At 39.2% G+C, this 20,725-nt stretch overlaps 4 protein-coding genes across 4 annotated transcripts in view; 2 read left to right on the plus strand and 2 right to left on the minus strand.

Moving 5' to 3' along the window:
- Positions 1 to 6,189: 6,189 nt before the first annotated feature.
- LOC106659850 (peptidyl-prolyl cis-trans isomerase FKBP2-like) lies at positions 6,190 to 7,771 on the minus strand. Its single transcript, XM_014382567.2, has 3 exons — positions 7,427 to 7,771; positions 7,197 to 7,309; positions 6,190 to 6,472 (listed from the first exon to the last, which is right to left on the minus strand). Exons 1-3 carry the CDS (start codon positions 7,592 to 7,594, stop codon positions 6,292 to 6,294), a joined length of 462 nt encoding a protein of 153 aa, XP_014238053.1. The 5' UTR covers positions 7,595 to 7,771; the 3' UTR covers positions 6,190 to 6,291.
- A 40-nt stretch (positions 7,772 to 7,811) lies between these two features.
- Positions 7,812 to 9,190, plus strand: LOC106659858. Its single transcript, XM_014382575.2, has 4 exons — positions 7,812 to 8,217; positions 8,291 to 8,456; positions 8,523 to 8,726; positions 8,801 to 9,190. The coding sequence occupies exons 1-4, from the start codon at positions 8,043 to 8,045 to the stop codon at positions 8,997 to 8,999; spliced, it is 744 nt and encodes a 247-aa protein (XP_014238061.1). The 5' UTR covers positions 7,812 to 8,042; the 3' UTR covers positions 9,000 to 9,190.
- An 86-nt stretch (positions 9,191 to 9,276) lies between these two features.
- On the plus strand, positions 9,277 to 11,431 carry LOC106659841 (putative neutral sphingomyelinase). Its single transcript, XM_014382558.2, has 5 exons — positions 9,277 to 9,477; positions 9,647 to 9,820; positions 9,901 to 10,084; positions 10,148 to 10,468; positions 10,545 to 11,431. The coding sequence occupies exons 1-5, from the start codon at positions 9,401 to 9,403 to the stop codon at positions 10,992 to 10,994; spliced, it is 1,206 nt and encodes a 401-aa protein (XP_014238044.1). The 5' UTR covers positions 9,277 to 9,400; the 3' UTR covers positions 10,995 to 11,431.
- Positions 11,432 to 12,295: 864 nt separating this feature from the next.
- LOC106659666 (metabotropic glutamate receptor 1-like) overlaps positions 12,296 to 20,725 on the minus strand; it is a 40,896-nt gene continuing 32,466 nt past the window's right edge. The window contains exons 4-12 of the mRNA XM_023461749.1: positions 20,294 to 20,466; positions 20,134 to 20,210; positions 17,184 to 17,349; positions 16,970 to 17,105; positions 16,674 to 16,876; positions 16,393 to 16,578; positions 14,652 to 15,204; positions 14,177 to 14,582; positions 12,296 to 13,863 (exon numbers count right to left, since the gene is read on the minus strand). Coding sequence (XP_023317517.1) covers positions 13,551 to 13,863; positions 14,177 to 14,582; positions 14,652 to 15,204; positions 16,393 to 16,578; positions 16,674 to 16,876; positions 16,970 to 17,105; positions 17,184 to 17,349; positions 20,134 to 20,210; positions 20,294 to 20,466 — 2,213 coding nt within the window. The 3' untranslated portion in view covers positions 12,296 to 13,550. The remainder of the gene's footprint in view (positions 13,864 to 14,176; positions 14,583 to 14,651; positions 15,205 to 16,392; positions 16,579 to 16,673; positions 16,877 to 16,969; positions 17,106 to 17,183; positions 17,350 to 20,133; positions 20,211 to 20,293; positions 20,467 to 20,725) is intronic.

A 20,725-nucleotide genomic window follows, 5' to 3' on the forward strand; every position in this document is an offset into this window, starting at 1 on the left:
TGTATTATAAACCGTATCGGATATTATTATCGCGAGCTTTAGGTATATATTCATTATAGTTTATACGTCATCGACATGGGAGGTATATATATAAAAAAGTATTATAAAATACCAATTACCTGTTAAATATGCTAAAAAACGAGATTCGAGGGGGGCTACACATAAATCGGTATCGTACGATCAATTGTTAACTCACCAGGAGAGATCGTTCGCACGAAGAAGAAGAAGAGTCGCCGTCGACGTCGTCGTTATACCGATCCTCGTCGCGCAGGAGAAAGCCGCGATTACTCAGAGCCATTATTTCTTTTTTTTATCGTTATTATAAAAAGATGCAACTTTGTGTATTGACGAAATCACACGTTGACGATCAGAGAGAGACAGAAAAAAAAGTCGTACAATCGGCGGCGCGGCGCTGCAGCTCCTCCTCGTCCACCTTGCGCTATTGATATCCCAAGCTCAAGTGCACTAAAAAAGTGCCTGTGCGTTATATTATAATGCGCTCGCGTTCGTAGAAAGAAAGAAAGAAAGCGAGAGAGAGAGAGAGAGAGAGAGAACCCGCAAACCAAAGCTTCGAGAACGTTCGGCTTGCAATTGTATATGGATTTGTCTGTGTGTGCATGTATGTGTGTGCAGCTGCTGCGCTTTTACAGGCGAAAAAAAGAGAGAGAGAGAGAAAGAAATGGCGCTACGGTGAAATACACACGTGTGTGTGTGTGTGTGTGTGTGTAGGTTGCCGTGGGTGACTCGACTCTTGTATTATATTTGCCGGCCTGACGCATAATATATCGCACACACATGGATCGTGCGCGGAATGCGTATTTCCTTCCGCTTTGCTGCTTTTCGTTTTTTTTTTTTATGTGTATTATATGGTCGACAGACCCCACCAACGATCGAACGTGCACGAACTCGCCGGTTCTTGGCCGCGCTCGCGCGTGTTTTTTCGTCGGTGCGTTAGAGCTGTTTATTATTGCTGTTGATCTCGGCGTGTCCTTAAGGCACAAAAAAGTAAATGCAGAAATGACGTCTGTAACAGACCGATGCGATCGAATAGGAATCGCGACCGATCTATAGCTTCCTGATCGAGTCGATATGAGCAATTCTCTAAATGAAACGCATTTTTGGAGGTAGAATCGCGGCAAATTTTTTTTTCAACCTACGCGGATACGAACCCCCGGGAAATGTTTTTGGGGGTCCTAGGAACATGTAACCACGTAGGAACCATTGAAATTTCAATAGCGCTTAATTTTATAGCTACTTTTGTGATTTAGAGGACGAAAAATCATGTTTTCTCGTAAATGCGGCTAGTTACTCGATTTCCAAGTCGTTGAAAAAGTATCAAAACTCATCGGAAAAATTTAACTGACTACTCTATTCGATAGGAAATTTTCTCAGCTTTCCGATGGTGGTATCAGATTTTACGATAAGTCACACATTCACCGAGAAAATCTTCATCAAACGTGCAAAGCTAAATATCTCGAAAAACTCGGTACGGAAAAAGTGATCTTTGATGTCTATTTTTGATTTTTCCTGTTGAAAATGAGATTTTTTGGAAAATCTGATGGCACCATGAGAAAGCTGAGGAAATTTTCTATCGAAATCTTATATTCATTTATTTTTTCAGTGGAACTTACGAGCTACTTTTGATCGTACCGAGCCGAAAACCTCGCGACCGCGCCGAATCAGCTCGGAAACAAAAAACAGCGAACAACGAGAAAGAAATTCCCATGTATAACATTGTAATTCGACTCAAAAAATAAATGAAGATATGATTTCGATAGAAAATTTCCTCGGCTTTTTCATGGGGTAGTCAGATTTTTCGATAAATTTCATTTTTACAAGGAAAAATTAACAATTATCCAAAAAGTTCACTTTTTCCGCACTGAATTTTTCGACATATTAAGCTCTCAATGTGTGAGGGCGATTTCCGCGGTAAAAATTGAATATTTCGGAAAATCGAATAGTACCATCGGAAAGCTGAGAAAATTTCCTATCGAATAGAGTAGTCAGTTAAATTTTTCCGATGAGTTTTGATACTTTTTCAACGACTTGGAAATCGAGTAACTAGCCGCATTTACAAGACATGATTTTTCGTCCTCTAAATCACAAAAGTAGCTCTGAAAATAAGCACTGTTGAAATTTCAATGGTTCCTACGTGGTTACATGTTCCTAGGCCCCCCAAAAACATTTCCCGGGGGTCCGTATCCGAGTAGCTTGAAAAAAAAATTTGCCGCGATTCTACCTCCAAAAATGCGTTTCATTTAGAGAATTGCTCATATATGCACAGAGGGAGAGATAAAAAAAATATTAACCGCGCTTACAGACCGTATCGCGAAGGAGCCTGACATAATACACCTCGTACGTACCGTACAGGTGGGAAATCGCGATTCGCTTTCACTTTCTTTTCCGTTCGATCGTGAGCTGCGAAGAAAACTCGAGGTCACGGAAGTGTAAAGGCGGCACACACACGAGCGGATCTTCTTCTTCTTTTACCGGTTTGACCTTGAGCGTGTTTTTATACGGAAGCTAGGCGCCTCTGCTTCCCCTCCCACCCTCCACCCCCGCCGCCAAACGTGCTTTGTATAAAATCTATAGATGTGTGTACGCGCGCACGTGTGCGCAATATTCCAGCGAATAATATATGCATGACACAATGCCAAGAGACACACATAAACACTTTTTCTCTCTCTCTCTCTCTCTGTAAGCACAGGAGCAGGTCGAGCGTTGAACCTTGGTTAAAGCATATAATAATAATACTTAACGATCGATCGATCGATCGTCGAAGAGAGATGAACAGGTCGAGACGCGAAGAGTCCGAGGAAAATTTATTACAGTAAACACCGCATGGCTGCAGAATAGTATAATGTACACCTGAAATATTATAGATCGAACGAGGGGGAGAAGGAGACAATGGAAACGAAAGATTCTCTGTATAACACAAACTACTACTACTACTACTACTGCTATATGTGGGCCAGACGGCCAAATTTCCGGTTCGATTGACAGAAAAAGATAGCGAGAAAAAGAGAGACACATGGACTTCTTTTTCCAATGATCGAGTTCTATTTACACACATTTTTTTTGTGTATACGTTCGAGTCCTATATAGATTATTATATTGTTATTCCTTGTCCCAACCCCCCAATATGTGAATTTCAAATTTCGTCATTGAGTTTTCAAGAGCTCGCGTCGTTATACTTTGTATGTTATATACATGCGCACAGACGGAATCGGGACACGTGCGTTCGGTACCGGCTATATACATACGTGTGAAATCATCGCGCACTTTTAGTCGCTCATTCGTGATTCCGATCATTACGTGCCGCGTACACATTTATATATGAGTTTAGAACGATTTAATTCCTCCCTCTCTCCGTAGCAAAAAAAAAAAAAAATAAAGACATCTGCAATCGCTTTCTCACGGTCCTACGCGAAAAGCATTGCAGTCTGTATATAATCGAATGTATCACGTGGTTTCGAGACCTCGAAGGAATTCGTCGAGGGCAGTCGCAAGACGATGATTCATTCGTTCATTCATCGCGCCTCGCGCGCATCTCGTTCCATTAAAAATGTCACGAGGGCGTTTTGGTCGTCGATTGAATCGCGACGAAAAAAAAAAAAAAAAAACAATCATCCTCGGAGCTTTTTAATGAATGTCAACGAACCCGTTTGTTGGCGTCGCATACATACGAGCGAGCCTGAGTGGCTAATCTCGAGCAAAAGTCAGGCTCTCCGTTACGATCTCGCGTCAATTTGATGTAGTTAGGTTGGAGTCAAGATTGAGAAAAAATTTTTGCTATACTTGTATTATCAAAGATAAAAAAAAGAGGGCGTTATATCCTTATCAGATATTAGAATTTTAAAATCAAAAAGCTCGTACAATCGATACAATTGCGACTCGATACAATAGTTCACGAATCATCGATCGTTAACGACTATTACGGTTACGCAATATTTTTTTTTTTCATCCCGCGCGTAAAATATCTCTCTCAATATTTGTCAACACTAGTTTCTTCTTCTTCTTCTTTTTTATTGCACACGCGAATAAATGATGAATGCATCGATGTAAATCGAATCTCGAAGAACCGATCATTGATGCACGTGAATATCTCAGAACTAGAAAAAAAAATCTCACAGGCGTATATACGCGTGATTGAGAAATTCCAGCGATACACTTTGTTGCCATCAATAATGCATGATAAAAACGGCACGAGCCGCATACAGTGTACAGTATACAACTACGATATATTTTATTTAATACGTAAAATCCTGGTTCGTCCGTACGACGAATTGACTGACGACTGCGAGACGATGATCGCTTTATTGTACATATATATTGTCCGTTGCGCAACTCGAAAAATACGCGTATAAATATTTTATTCTATATTATTATAAGCCGCAGCATCCGCGTGCGAAGACTCGAGTCACCAATAATAGGAAAAAAGGTTTGACGCGCGCGTCGACGACGACTTCTTCTTATTATTAATATTTGATCTCGCGCGCATTTACCGCTGCAACTCTACGCCGAGTCGTTGGCAGATTCATTACAAGTTCAATATCCGGCTCGCTTCGAGATCATTATTATTATTATTATCATCGATCGTCACCACTGCAGCTCGATGAAAAAATATTTTGATTCCTTGATTCGCGCGCGTCGTCGACGACGCCTTCTTACGTACTTACTTTTTTTTTTGGTTTGTTATTATTTAATTTTATAATAATCATTTAAAGATCATCGGACGCGATGTGTGTGTGTACATTTTATATAGAGCCGCGTCATAGGATAAATGCGTATACGGGTTGTTTTTACGCTGCGTGCACCAGTCGTACGATAACCGGCCGAGATTATTCACTTTTTTCCCTGCACATTACACGCGAGATATTTTCTATTTTTGTATTTATTCCCAACTTCTTCCGCTGCTGCTGCCTCGCACGAGATCGAGATGGTGATTTTTTTTTTTTGCTCGCGTCTCGCGTCGCGTCAGCTGGACTCGACGACGACTGTACGTATATTGTATACCGAGATTATTTCACATGTTATGAAGCGCTTCGCAATCGTCGTCGTCTTCGCGTCGCCTATATAATATACAAATTTCGCAATTGATATTTTTTTTTCTATCTATTTTATCGTCTCCTCGTGTACAATAGTCAGCTTGTAGGGACATTTTTAATTTCGGGGGCTGAAATAGATAACTTCTTGTCTATGTAAGTAAGACACGGCGCCAGCTCGAATTTTTCACCCCTCGCGAAAATTCCATGTCCGGGTTATACCACGTGGACAATGATGACAGTACCTATGCAAGCTCCTTTACGTATACATAACGATCAATCCGACGGATTACGTAAAATTAAACGGAGCTCGGAAATCGGATCGGCAAAAGGTCACGAAAGTTCACGATCACAAGCGTTTCTTACAACGTTAACGGAGGCTCGACGCGAAGTCGCGACAAACTACAAAAAAAAAAAACAAAAATCAAGTCAACACGCGCTACAAGCGGCACACACTTTGGGCCGAGGCGACGATTCTAATCGACGATCGCAATTTCTTGATTGCGTTAAACAATGCCTCTCGACTCTCCAAGAGGTGTCTGGGCTTTCCCGGTTACTCACGTCTCTTTGCTAATACATATTATTATATTAGGTGCTCGACATAAATGTCTTCCTGTTTTTTTATTTTTTATTTTTTTTTCTTTTACACTCGATCTCTTCTATATACTCCGGCGAGCGAGAGACACGCACTGTGGCAGAGATGACACCTGTCGCGCTTGCGCTCATTAAAATTTATCTTACGGTCGACAGGTAATGCCCACTTTATGATTACTGCCTTGCTAAGCGGCAAAAGCGATAAATCACTACGCAATAAAAATGCAGCATTTTTCCAGCTATTTCGAGCCATTCGACGCGCGCAGTGTATATTATATTATTGTATATTGTGTATTACAAATTTTATGCGCATGCCTACATTCAGACTGATTTAAACGGATTTTATTATCTCATGCAGTCTATGGATGAGTACACAAGAGCGGCGATACATGACAAAAATAAGACGATAAAAGGAATGCGTTATTTATAAGTCTAAACAAATCGTGGTTTTTTTTTGCAACAAAAATGCGCTGAAGCGTGTTACATCATTCAATTATGAACAACGCATGCGTGTGATGATTTTTCAAGAGACAGTAAAAACATGATGATATTATTTATAAAACGTAAAAAGATTTATTATACTAAACATAATCTCATTCAAATATTGAATATCAAATACATTAGTACAAGTACGCATAGGAAACAAACTTATTTACAAGTGTTCATGATAATGCGCATCGGACTGTTGAGGAAGATCTTCTTTCGGTACCAGTTTCACTAGCTCAACAGTGAACGTGAGGGTAGCATCGGGAGGTATGGTTGGTGGTACCCCATACTTCCCGTATGCTAGGTCAGGAGGTATTACCAGCTTTCTCACCTCTCCCACACACATTCTAGAATAATTAAGACAATTGCGTTATCAATGACAGTCGAGAAGCAGCATTACTGAGCAAATGCAATTATGTTTGTCTCAATTTATTATCTATTATCCAAATTGATTTGAAGCGTTAACTAGTTTGATTTTATGGCCATTCAAAAAGTCAAGGTTCTTTGTTTTAATAATAGAATTTTCTAGACATTTCTTTTTACAAATAAAATTACATCTTGTGTCGCATTGACAGGCCAGTTATTGTAATTGAGATTCAAAATTGGTCCATCATTCAACGATGTAAAAAATGAGGAAAGATGACTAAATGAAAACTGACATTCCGCTAACATCAATTGTTCTACAATCTTTACAATGTCAAATCTATCAAGCAAAATTTTTACCAAAAGGGAACTAATAACAAAGCACAAATGTTTTAAAAACAAACAAAAAATTGATTTTTTTTAATTTAAAACAATAAACCACATTAATTATAATATGATTTTAATAATGATTCAACTTTTAAATATTAAATTTCAGCTGTGAAATACAATCAAGCTATAAATAATAATTTTGTCAAATTGTAAATAAGGGTTGTACTTTGACAATACCAAAAACATTTAAAAAATCATCCAAAACGTAACTAATTGGTGACAAACAAAAACATCATAAGCTCAGTAAGCAACGTTCTATTGTTAATCAATTGAGTTAACAAAAACAATTGAAAACAACGAAAATCAACCGATACTAACCCAATCAAACCTTGCTCCCATCCCTTGATGACTTGGCCCGTGCCAATGGTTACAGCGAAGGCATCGTCGCGATCCTCGTTTTTATCGAACACCGAACCGTCCTCCAAGGCACCCTGTAAATTACACGAGAGAGAATATATTTTAAAAATCGACGAAGTGCAGAATTTCGTCGACGAAACGACGACGCGTGCACTACACGAGTAGTTTCGTGCGAAAGCAGGTCAACCCACCACGTAGGTAACGAAAAGGGTGTCACCCTTTTTCGATTTGTCGATACAATTATCGACGCGCCTCTTGATTCCAATTTGCAGGCGCTTTTGACTGCTGCTACTACCCTCGAGAGTACCGAAGCACAAAAAAGTCAGCGCGAGACAGATGAACGTCGATGAAGTTCTCATTGTTCGATAATGGACATTTTTCGTGTACGCGACACGACGACGACGATGCTTATTATTTTGACGCCTGTATCGAACTGCTGCTGCTGCTGCTGGAAGAAACTCATGCCCCGAATTCGTCTGCTACGACTTCGTATATTATATGCCTAAATGTAATAACAGAAGGCCGGCGGTCGTTTTGTGCTTGACACACATTGATACGCCGCGAGTGCGTACACAGTTCATAACCTGCTGCATAGTTCCCGTGCTCACCTGTAGGAGGAAGCGTGACAAGAGCGCGGGAAATAAGTTCGATGGTCTGCTAGTGTGTTGTTGTTGACGTTGTGCTTGCAACAAACTGGACGCCACTCGTTGGTGTATTTATTTTTTTTTGCAACGGAGCACACGGATCCCTCAAGTTTAATTGTCTATTCGAGATACATCATTTATAAATTATCGTTCGCTGCTGGAAATGGATAAACTCGACCAAGCGCTTACTAAACTAGAATACGCAATCGACCACTTTCCACTTGGAGCATCTTCTCCTGAAAATTACAAATCCTATGAAGAGCAGATTGCTGATGTGAGAAATTCTCTCAAATGGATCAATGCCAGGGAAATAACTCTCAGAGCTTTGATCGACTCGAGTAAGTATTTTTATAATATTCGAGCCCGTAATGATTATGTTTTAAATATTGTAACTCATGATCTCTGTAATAGATTCAACAGAAGATTTGCCAGAAGGAGATCTCAATCAAGCGCTGGATGAATTGAACGAACGCACATCCAATTTATTGATTAATAAAAATACTTTGCAACTTGGATACCACAGCAAAGCTATCCAGGATGTTGTTTATGGTGGGGCAGGAACAGAAGAAGTGCAATTGTGAGTTATTTCTATTTTATCGTGTTAAGCATTACTGTCTTACTGATTTAAATTATTTTATTGTAGAAGGATGAAAGCGTGCCTAAACAAATTATTTTTGAAAAATGATGAACTGGCGATGCAGTATGAAAAGAAGAAAGAGCTGATGAAAAAAGAGTATGAATTACAATTGGAATGTCATAAGGCTATTTATGATCATCAAGAATTTTTGAAAGAAAGAGAAAATAAAAGAAATCAAGAGCTTCAGGAGAATAATCCTGATTTAATGACGTAAGTGACATTCATGAATCAAACTATTTAAATAGAATCTTTCATTAATTTTTGCCTATTTTATTCCTTTTTAGCGTTAGAGACAAAATTTTACGCTCTATTTTCAAAATTCACACTCAGAAAAAGCTCATAACTAATCTAATAGGATCCATGTGCCACAAATTACAAAACCATCCAGAATTAGTAGATTTGTTGGCCAAGCATAAAGACGTAATCAACCTTGAAACTATTGTGGAAATGACCCACAGTAAGAGTTCAACTGATAGCTCATAACAAATTTTTTATAAAAATTGTAATTTTTATAAACAATTGGTTGTACAACCTAGTTAATATTAATGTACTAGTCATCTTTTATATAAAATTTATGTTTTTTAACAGTTGTGTTAAAATTCATTTACTTTAATTCCAACTTACAACTCATACCAATTAAGATAAAAGTAATGTTGGAAACGATGTTATCGCTTTTACCGATTGTACTGTGCGCCTTCTCCTATGATCGCGACCCCCACCTGTATATTCGCGAAATGTACACACATGCACTAGCAGTCACGATGACGGCGATGTATAAAAATCATTCGAATTCTCCGTTTGATCTTTGTGTTTCATGAATAAGTTTAGTTGATCATTTATTTTAAATTTACTTTAATTTAAAATTGTTCCTAAAGAAAGTAAAAATGTTACCTATAAACCATGATCCAGTGGAAGTTATACCTCCAGATGCTGAAATTCGACTTTTGACCCTCAACTGCTGGTAAGTGGTTTCTTTGTAAACACTTCAAGGTTTTCCTGCTGAATTTGTACTTATATATAAACCTTGTCATGCTGCTTGTTTAACAGATCTTTCTTTTAACTTTATTTGATGAAATATGAAATATTTAGCAGAGTTTAGTTTTTTTCATAAATGTCCATCTGGTTTACAGGGGTATACCTTTCATATCAAAAAACAGATTAGAACGTATGGATGCTATTGCCTTGAAAATAATTGAACAAAGTTACGATATTGTTTGCTTGCAAGAAATTTGGTCTAGGACTGACTATGAACGAATTATGACTAAAACTCAAGAGAAGCTGCCTTACTCACATTATTTTTATAGGTTTTTATAATCAATTTTTTTCATACTATTTTGCTTTTATATAAATTATCATAAATAATAATGATAATCTTTATGCATAGTGGAATTCATGGTTCTGGAATATGTATTTTCTCTAAATATCTAATAAAGGATATTATGTTCCACCAATGGTCTTTAAATGGATACGTACACAAGATTCATCATGGAGATTGGTTTGGTGGCAAAGGAATAGCTTTGTGCAAGCTAGATGTTAAAAATATTATTGTTAATGTTTACATAGCTCATGTAAATAAAACTCATTGCCTAAATTTAATGAACACTATTTTTCAAGCAAAATTGTTATTTCAGTTACATGCAGAATACAATGAAACTAGGGACGAGTACAAATCTCATAGAGTTCTGCAGGCCTTCGACACAGCTCAGTTCATTCGACTAACAATGGATTCTGCAGATGTAGCACTATTAGGAGGTGATCTCAATACTGAACCTAGTGGGCTAGAATATCGTCTAATTTGTGGCCTTACTGGATTAGTTGACTCCTGTAACGAGCTTGATTTAGGTACCAGTGAGACACCTAATAATACCTATACATGCAAGAAAGCATTGAAAAAATGCCCCAAGGGAAAAAGAATTGATCATATTTTATATAAAGGATCCAAAAACTATAAGGTATTAATTTACTCAATCAGCTTTTGAATATTTTTTATAAATATGCTTTAAAAATTTCCATTGTCACATTTCACAGGTGATAGTTAGTGACTACAACCATCCATTTCCTCCCAAGGTACCAGGAAAAAATTTCAGCTATTCTGATCATGATGCAGTTATGGTTCACTTAAATGTAATCAAAGGAAGTGAAGATTCAGTGGAAGAAGTTGATATGAGAGAATCATTACAACAAGCAATTGCTATTGGCCAGGACGCTTTAACTTTAGGAAAAAAACAACAACTGGGATACGCGGTGGTAGTGGGTATTGTACTGTTACCTCTTTTGTGGTCCATAACCGATGATACTTTGTTGTCAGATCTGAATGTTAATATTGCATTTAATTTATTCCGATGTTTCATGGTAATATTATTATTCTACGCTGTGTTCATGATTACCATGTGGTACAACCTTGAAAAAAATGCTTTAAAGGCTGGTATTTCAGCGATGGAAATTATTTTATACAATTTAAATAAAAAGTATGCTTAGGAAGAAATGTGATAAAAAGTAAATCAATGGAAAATATATTTTTCTATCGCTATAGAAAATGTTATTCAAAAGCAGAAATAGATCAGGAGTTAAATCTTGTGGTGATACATTTTTATTAATGTAGATCTGAACTATTAGAAAACAAATGAATTTAAAACTGTTATGCCAAATTAAATTAAGTATTATGTGGCTAGCATTTATGTTATTGTTTACGATATTGTTGATCACTAATTAAAATTTAATTTTAACGTGTTTTATAGTGTAAGGCTTAATCCTAAAATATGTGATATTGTTGAAAATTTCTTTGACACAGTAAATAGCATATAATTGTCTTTGTTGATGCACGTTTTAATGGAAATCTTGGTCCAAAAAATTCTAGAAAAATATATATTGTGTTAGTAACTAAATTTAAATGAAACTGGATTTCTTAGGCCTAATTTTTTTGAAATAAGTATTATTAAACACTCTTAATAAAATAATTAATATAATGAAAAGATTGTATTTTAAAATTTAAGCACCAATGTATTTTATGTAAACATATCAGATTCTATTTTTGAAAAATTAATAAATTTTATAAAAAACGAAACAAAATCTCTGCTATGATTATTAAAAAAGACTCTCGCGTCACTTATTAAAATAGTATGGCTAGTAGGAAGATTATTTACAAAAATTAACTCGCAACAAACCAGATTTTTAGAGTTTATTTAAAAAACAGTTACAACATGCTAACTTGAAGATGTACATACTTTTCATAAAATTTGTTTTTATACACTATACGAATCGAATTTCACGCACTTTTTATCTGTAATAAAACTGCGAATGAAATTCTTCTCGAATTCTTTAAATTATAACTTACGAGTTACTTCCATAAATTGAAAGAAATCATCATTTTTCTTCGGCATTTTTTCAGTCTCGCGCAAGACATGCCACATGCTTGAAAAGTTTCAAAATTCAAACTAAAACTTTATTTTTACATAGTTCTGGAGAGTATAGAAACTTTTATACATTACAGTAATTAAACATACAGTACACGATCCATTACGTTTAACATTTATTCGCGAATATTTGATAAAAAAAAATTAATGACCTAAATACATTCGGTAACTTTCATAAGTGCTAATACAATAAAAAATATAATGAATCCAATACAAAAATGAGTTGATGTATTTTTCAATGAGTATTTAATTTTTTTTTTCTGACGAAAAATTAAATTTATCAAAATAATCAATAGTAGCAATTAGACAAATTTCTTAACTATTCTCATATCATGGCAATCGATTCGATGCGATAAGGCAGTATACAATTTTTGAACTAAATACTATACTGTGTCTATAAACTAAATTAAAAACTATACCGCACTCACTATCAATCGTTGGAATGGGAGTAATGAGAAAACAACAAGCTACTACATCACCAAGTAAAAAAAAAAAAAAATCGGGTATTAAAAAATCGCTCGGTTTCCCATTTTTTTTTTCCGAAATAATCCATCGTACAAAAACGCGAAATCGGCTCGTTTCGATTACCGATACAAAATTGACGCAAAAATACATATTTATCGGGGGTACGACAGCGAGGAAAAAAAAAAATTTCATTACACGTCGCGGGGGGGAGGCTCTCGAAGTTAACAAGCTTGTTGCAAGCGCGATATGTGGTACAGGCCCCTCACACGATGTGCCTCTGAATATTATACACAGCGCCCCGCAGATTCGCATCGATAATATCAAGCTCGCGCGAAGAATGTGTCTTTGCTGACGTTAAATTTTTAACGACGCGATCCGCGCGCGTACTGCAACACACACACACACACCCGATATGTATGTGCCGATGGATAAATCTCGAGCCTCTATATTACGATGGCGTGTTATAATATAACAACGCAATATTATTACATTTTGTCAGCTAATCGTTTTCTCTTCGTATTTGTAGATAATTTATTTGGTAATACCCTGGTGGAAATGCTCAACGCGAATATATATGTTTAAATCTAAAAATTCACATTTAAAATATACAAAAATGCGTAGAATAAATATTTTTGAAACTTACATTACTTAATTACACGTTAAATCTTCGCCGCCAGATGGCGAGTGCCTTTATACGTGTAAATCAGCAAGTGGCTAAGTCAAAATAATCGTATAAGTCAAAGCACGAGATGGTGTGGGACAAGTACAGCTTATGATGTTAAATGAAACGTTATTGAGCATTTCTACTAGGATACATTACACACTTACGTACAATTTATAATATAATGACGTAACAGCCAATTTTCACATATGTTATATATCATTTAATATACTATATATCGATTCATAATAGAAAAATTGGTCTATCGAAGGAATATACTTTGGCAGATTCGAGAGCTGCATCTCGTATACATTCGCTTGATAATAAATATACAATAATAATTCTGTAATCGCGCGTCGCAGCGCGCACACTGGTCCAAGGGGGTATAGAAGGGGAGTCAGATGGCATGTCATGTACATAAATAATCATCGAGTCGTAATCTTAAATTCACTCGAACAATAGAGTCCACGCAAATACGGCAACGATATAATTATATCACACTGCCGATCCCGTCTCCAAATAATCGGCCGTCGTCGTCGGCGGCAGCTGAGGCGCCAGCTTGATGGTGATATTGTAAATGGGATCGAGCGCGCTATCGGCGCCGTTCATCGGCATCGGCTCGAACTCCTCGCGTATCCTCGTGGTCGCGTTGTTGTTGTTGCTGCTCCTCGCGGGCTGAAATTTTCCATTGCTGTGGCCGTTGCAGCCACCGCCGCTATTGTTCGTCGAGTCGAGATCCGTCGTCGTCGGTCCCAGGTGCAGGCCGTTCGCTTGGCTGCTCGGCAGCGGCGGACACGCAGTTGTGGATCTGAACATAGAATGATTAATGGCCCCCGGTCAGCCGTGAGAGAAAGCTCGACAAGACTCGAGAGAGAGAGAGAGCTTTACGCTACTGCTACTTTCTATAATATAGGCCACGCGCGTATATAGCGCAGGTATTATATGCTACTACTACTGCTATATATGTGTGCGGCTAGCCGTCGAACATGCGAGGCAATTTACTCGATAGGATAGATTGCGAGTAGACGACGACGACACGCTCCCATTGAAACGAAAAAAAAAAGAAGAAGAGGAGGAGAAAATGAAAGAACGTTTTTCGTGTGCATCACTATGTACGTTACCTCCGTCGCAAATCATCGACGAGCTTGCGAACGCTCAGCTCGGCCCATTTGTGCGCCAGACTGCTGCTACCGCCACCACTGTTGACGCGATTGTCACCGCTATTATTGGTATTATTGGTTGAGCCGGCGTAGCTCTCTCTGCGTCGGCCGCCGCTGGAGCGCCGATTGCCGTTCAACGACGACGACGACGTCGCTGTCTTGTCTTTGTCGCGTATCGTCACTTCGACCTCGCACTCGGTCGTCGTCGTCGTGGATATTTTCTTTTTCGTCTCGTTTTCAGAGGTGGTGGCGGGAATAATGTTCTTTTCCTTGATCAGCGTTTGGCAGAGCGAAAGCAGCAGCTCCTGGTCCGTCTGGATGGATAGAGTGCGACGCTTGACGCTGCTGCTGGTGCTGCGATTGTAGGCTGAAGGAAATAAAAATGTATTTTTATTTATTTATTTTTTTCGATTTCTGTGAGTTATAATACACTTACCGGAAGACGACTCGGTCTCGTCCGACTCCGAAATCTTATAAATGCCGTACTTGGGCTGTGGCTCGGCTATCGCAGCCGCCACCCTGGCCCCAATGTGACACCTGATGGACTTGCTCGTCGTAAAGAACGCCCGATTGTTGCGATCGGGCCTCAGCACGATGATGTACAGCTTCGGCCAGAACAGAAAGACCAGAGTGACGCTGGCGCTGAGGGTGACGCACATGCACATGGTCAGCACCTTGGTCTCGCTGCCGAAGTAGATGGGCACGAAGGCGACCCAGATCACGCAGGTCGTGTACATGGCGAAACCGATGAACTTGGCCTCGTTGAAGTTCTCGGGGACGTTGCGCGTCTTGATGGCGTAGAGGGTGCACAGAATGATGAGGACGCCGTCGAAGGCCAGCGGATAGAGGACAGCGCGGGCCGTAGTGGTGCAGGTGAGGACGGCGCGCTGACGAGTGGGATACTCGACGGTGGGTCCGGCGGATTCGAGCATGAGCATGGCGGTGGCGACGGCGATCTCGATGGCGATGAGCGTGCAGGTGATCAGTATCTGCGTGCGGGAGGATAGAGAGAGAGATAGAGTTGTAATTGAGTTTTCGGAGGAGTTACTTGCGGTAGACGACTGTATACAACTTTTGATGATTTTCTCAGCGTGGTTTTATATGTTCTCATGTTAATTAACTTTTTTTATTTAAATTACAATTTTTGGTACTTGGTGTGCCTTTTAACCCACTTTTAAGAATTATTTTAAATGTTTTGCATTTAAAATTCAAGACGTAAATTAAATTCATACGCACATTTTAATCGTTGATTAAAATTGACTCATGATAGCGAATCTTATTTCGCTTCGTACTTATTACCAAGAACGATATTAATTTTTAAAAGCCCGCTTGAAGGTTCGAACAATTCAATACGTGACCCTCTTTTAGTGCTTTACTTATACGGGTATTTTGACTTTTTAACTTGCGGATTTACAGGTACTCGCCATCTAGTGACGGAGACTGGCTTTAATTATTAACTTCTTAATCCAAATTCTTATTGACCTATCAAAATCTGATTGTTTTATCAAAATCAAGATTCGACTTATACAAATACTTCGAATTTGTCACGTGCAGATTTTCAAATAAAAGGACTCGCCATCTGGCGGACGAGACTCAAAGTTGTATCGTCGTAATTAAAGTGGTCGAAAACTGGGTCTCGATTGAATTGTCATTTGCGGGTCACTAAGACTGAATTATTAACTAAGCCATTATTAATGTTGAGAATTTTTACCAGGAATAGTAAAAGATTGAAAATATAAATACGACTTTGTGCTCGTGAGTAATTTGTGGGACACGCATAGAAAAAAAAAATCAAATATTTCCACTGAAAAATTGCCGTGAAAATCCCCCCGTCCGAGCTCGAAATACGAGGCCCCCCTCGTTTTATATATATGGTAAAAATGTGTATATGCCGCCATATATACATATCTATAGGTGTGCCGCAATAAAGCTCGTATACACGCGCGATACAACGCGTGAAAATATATACACAACATCGGCATATAAAAGATGTATATCAAGAGCAGAGGCTCAGTTAATGGACAGCCGCGGAAACATCGATCATACGCGACTCTATATACGCGTTATTATTTATTATATACATCTAACGCAGAGCTGACAGCTGCTGGTGCTGCGTTATGGACACGCCGCAACAATAATAAAGCATATTTTAGTGTATATTATATATGTGTGTGTACCTGGGCAGTGGCCGACATGAAGAGTGGCTTGCGCTTGGGGAAGCGCTTCTTCGAGCCGGCGAGTATCCGGGCGATCCGGTTGGTCTTGGTGAACAGACTGGCGTATATCATGGCGAAACTGATGCCCGGCATCAGACGGCTTAGTATGCAGCTGATGTACGTCGGTTCGGCCAGTACCGCCAGTATCTGCAGCGCAAGTACATTTATTTATTATATATTAAAATGAGAAAAGCAACGAGACGTAACGTGCGTATATAAGAACAATGAAGAGGTGTCCTTACCGAGACGTGGGAAATGCTCATGCCGGCGAGAATGAGATAGCTGAGCTCGCGCGTGCTCGCCTTGACGACGGGCGTGTCGTTGTGCCGGATGAAGATGAAGCAGGTGACGAGGGTGGCCAGCAGACCGAGGCTCGCCGCCGTCATGGATATGATGGCCTCCACGTCGCGCCACTGCGTAAACTCCAAAGGCATCTCGTAGCACTCTGCGTGCACAATTGCAGGAAAAGCGTCGTATATTTGACGAATATAATTTCACGAGTCGTAAATTATTATTATTATTATGTTCGTTGCTGTACCTGTTTTATTGTCATTGGGCAGTTGTCCCTGGGGGCAGGGTATGCAGCCGCTCTGCTCCTCGTTGGCGATCTCGTAGCGATCGCAGGGCACGCAGGCCCAGCAGCAGCGCTTCTCCTGGCCGCCGGTTTTGAAATTCTGTTACCCGAAGAAAAACATTTTATTACCCGGTCTTCGACTTTTTTTCTCGATGTATTTATTATTATTATATCATACCTTGTAATGTCCGGGCGGACACGGCTTGGAGCAGACGCTCTCAACGAGATTGGGCGTGCGCGACTGGGGCCAGCCGCTGAGCGTCAGGGTGCCGTTGTTCCACTCGCCGATCTGCACGTAGGCGTAGCTGCCGTTCGGCATGCGCTGGTAGTTCAGAATCTCGTACCTGCGGAGAGCACATAAAGCAGAGGCGCGCGCGCGTGGGCGCAATTTGTGGAAACGTGTGCGAGGAACAACAGTCGACGATGTATAATATATATTTAAGATTGGTAATGGTGTATATAGCGGATGAGTTGATTGTTAAAGCGCACGATTTCGTAGTTCTGGGGAGCACGATCTGATTTCAGCCCTGCTGAAAAAAATCACGTGAAAAATCATGTGATGTTTTTGCATGAGTATAATCATATGTTTTTTTATATGATTTATCGTATGATTTTTCCCAGCAAGGGAGGCTAACCCTTATTTTAATAAGAAATCTATTGAAGAGAAAGTGCGAAAATATAATTTAAAGTCTGAATTTATTAATGTCATTGAAAATGAAGAAACTACTTTTGAAAATAGCTTTAAAAATGTACATTTAGAGCACAACAATTTGAATCAATTAAAAGAGTTTAAAGTGAATTATAAAAGTAGTAGGCATGAAAATTCAGATATAACTATGCTATCTTATCATTAAGAAAATATCGATGCTAATCTTTTACAAAACGATACAAATTCAGGTAGTTGGATGATTCAACAGTTCTGCAGTTATATTATTCACTTCAAACTTTTTTAAATGATTCAAATTGTTGTGCTCTAAATGTACATTTTTTAGTAGTAGTAGTTTCTTCATTTTCAATGACATTAATAAATTCAGACTTTAAATTATATTTTCGCACTTTCTCTTCAATAGATTTCATATTAAAATAAGGGTTTGGTTCCATTGCTGGGAAAAATCATATGATAAATCGTATAAAAAATCATATGGTTAATCATGCCAAAACATCATATGATTTTTTCCATGATTTTTTCTACAAGTAGGGCTTAACAAATTTGGAAGATGTATCGTAAAATACTTTTCCCTTTCTTTATTTTTGAAACTTTTTAAATCCTCTTGTGATTTTGCGAGAATTCGGGCTCGCCCCATCTAGCGGCAGCTTTGGTACCATTCGATGCTTCACTGCGACGGTAAAAGGATCTGATAGTCTCAGCTAAGACCCACGACAATATTATACATATCGAGTGTTTTTTTCCGAGCGTCTAATTTAGTTTTATCGAAAATTCAAAAATCTATCGATAGCATAATCAAAAAAAAAAAAAAACATTATGAATTTGAAGCGAAATACAGGTACCGAGACCCGACTCGAATTACACAAATTTGAATCGCGCGATTTCCACTGTATCGCACTCTCGTAAAACGATAACCGTGCAGCTAGATCAAAATGAACGTAAAAAAAAAAAAAAAAAACGATATCTGTGTGTCTATCGGTGAAAAATCAATCGACCGCTCTCGCAAAGAACCCGAAACTTATATTGATTATCAGCTGTCAAAGCTCGTGCGGTGCGGTGACTCGTGCTCTCGACGGCTCCTGTACGCGTTGTCTCTATATGTAGCTTTATCGGATCGTTCGCGCACAGCTGATATACCTACTCTCGATTCGTATTACATTTTATATCGGGCGCGGACACGTTCATTTATTCGCAGTCTCGAAACGCGTGGGAGGGGAGGGGGAGTACATAGCTTCCAGATCGATCGTAAAAAAAAAAAAAAAATAGTAATAATTTCATTCCAAGCTGCGAAAGGGGCGCGCAGGAAAGAGGATTTTTTCAATTATATCGCGCACGAGCAGTCCTTCCGCGAACTCCGCCGAAGTTAATTTTTTCTCAATACTATGACAGAGTCAACTTTGCTCTCGCTCGCTCGCTTTACGATGATTAAAACATCTCGACGTTTATATACGTACATGCGTTTTATAAATTTTACAGCGCGCACGGGGGTGCACTATGTGCGACATCAAAAATGCACACCATATACACGCAGCTATAACATAAGCCATATACGCCGTATAGCGCATGTAGGAGAAATTCTCAACGCGGAGCTTAATTCAATTTCTAAGTAAACCGTCTCTCTCTCTTTCTGTGCGGCAGCTTTGAAATTTTTAAAAATCATCGCGAATTCTCCCACGCGAGCGATTTCTTTTTTTTTTTTTTATATATATATATATTATGTGTGCGTACGCGGCAGTTGATATTTTTACCGCGAGTTTATAGCGCGTCGTGGTGAAAAAAAAATTCTATAATAAAAAGTTGAATCTCCATTATATGCAGTGCCCCGGTGCAGGCCAAAATAAATATCTATTACAACTGCCCCGCAAATTCGCACGCAGCTCTATGATAAACAATGGGATTCGCGCGAGCCCGGAAATGGTATAGGCAAACAAACAAAAGCCTCGACACGATGACGGCGACGACGGCGATTTTGTTTAATTTAAATTTCTGACCCTTTCTCGTTCTTTTGCATTTGTGTGTGTGTATTAATTGAAATGTATAGTGAAAGAGTGAGAGAGAGGGAGACAATAGCTCGCGGCCGCGAGAAGATTACGATGACAAAGTTGTGCAGCGGCTCTCGTCGAGAAAACTTTCATCTCGAGGCTCGGCTCGAACTTTTCGCGCGCGAATTTATATATACCCGTTTTTCCAACTTATACGTATTGTATAAACGCGTGCACACAGCTGACCGAACGAACATTGAAATTCAATATTTAACGAGATCTTTTCGAGCTCTTATTTCAAAATCTTCTTTTCTCCCCCCCTTTTGCATAATCCTCGAGTATATACTTTATTTGTCTTTTTCGATGCGATTACGCAACAAACGGCAATTTCCGCGTCGCTCGGTGTAAGAGGATCTCCGAGACACACGCGCGCAAAAAGGCGGGCAATGCAAAACTGGAAATAAGACATACGCACCGACCTGCCCGGTGGATCCCCGCGCCTGTCGAACTCCACGACGTCCTCGCCGAAGTTGAAGCTCACGTTCATCAGATGATTCTATATCAACGCAATGCAAACATACGATTAAAGTTAGATATAAAAAAAAATAAAAAAAGATCGAGTCGACTCAATGGACGTACCCTAAACCGAGTGCCGTTGAACGGTATCATTTCCTTGCAGACGCCGGTGTAGTTGTGGCCGCATACGTCCTCGAGCATGTTGTGCAGGCCGTGGGCCATCACCCAGAACGACTTCATCACGAAGCTCATCTTCGGGTCTTGCCTGTAGCGCTCCTGCGTCAGCCTCTCCTCGCCTACATGCGCAGCCAGACATTTACATAAGAGAGAAAAAAAGAGAAAAATAAATAAGTAAGTCGTAGTTGAAAGGGTAGCAGCAAAAAGGTACGATTGCCTTTCTTGAATAATAATAATAATATTCATACGTTTACGCTTATGCAAAGGCACGCGAAGAAGAAGACGAAAAAAAAGCCCAAACACCGGGAGGGATAAAAGATACACAAGAGGGAAAAAGCCTGAAAAAAGCTAAACATTCTCAAACATGCTTGGCGCTGC

This window comes from Trichogramma pretiosum, unplaced genomic scaffold (assembly GCF_000599845.2).
Source record: "Trichogramma pretiosum strain Unisexual culture from Peru unplaced genomic scaffold, Tpre_2.0 scaffold65, whole genome shotgun sequence".
In the NCBI taxonomy this organism is placed as follows: Eukaryota; Metazoa; Arthropoda; class Insecta; order Hymenoptera; family Trichogrammatidae; genus Trichogramma; species Trichogramma pretiosum.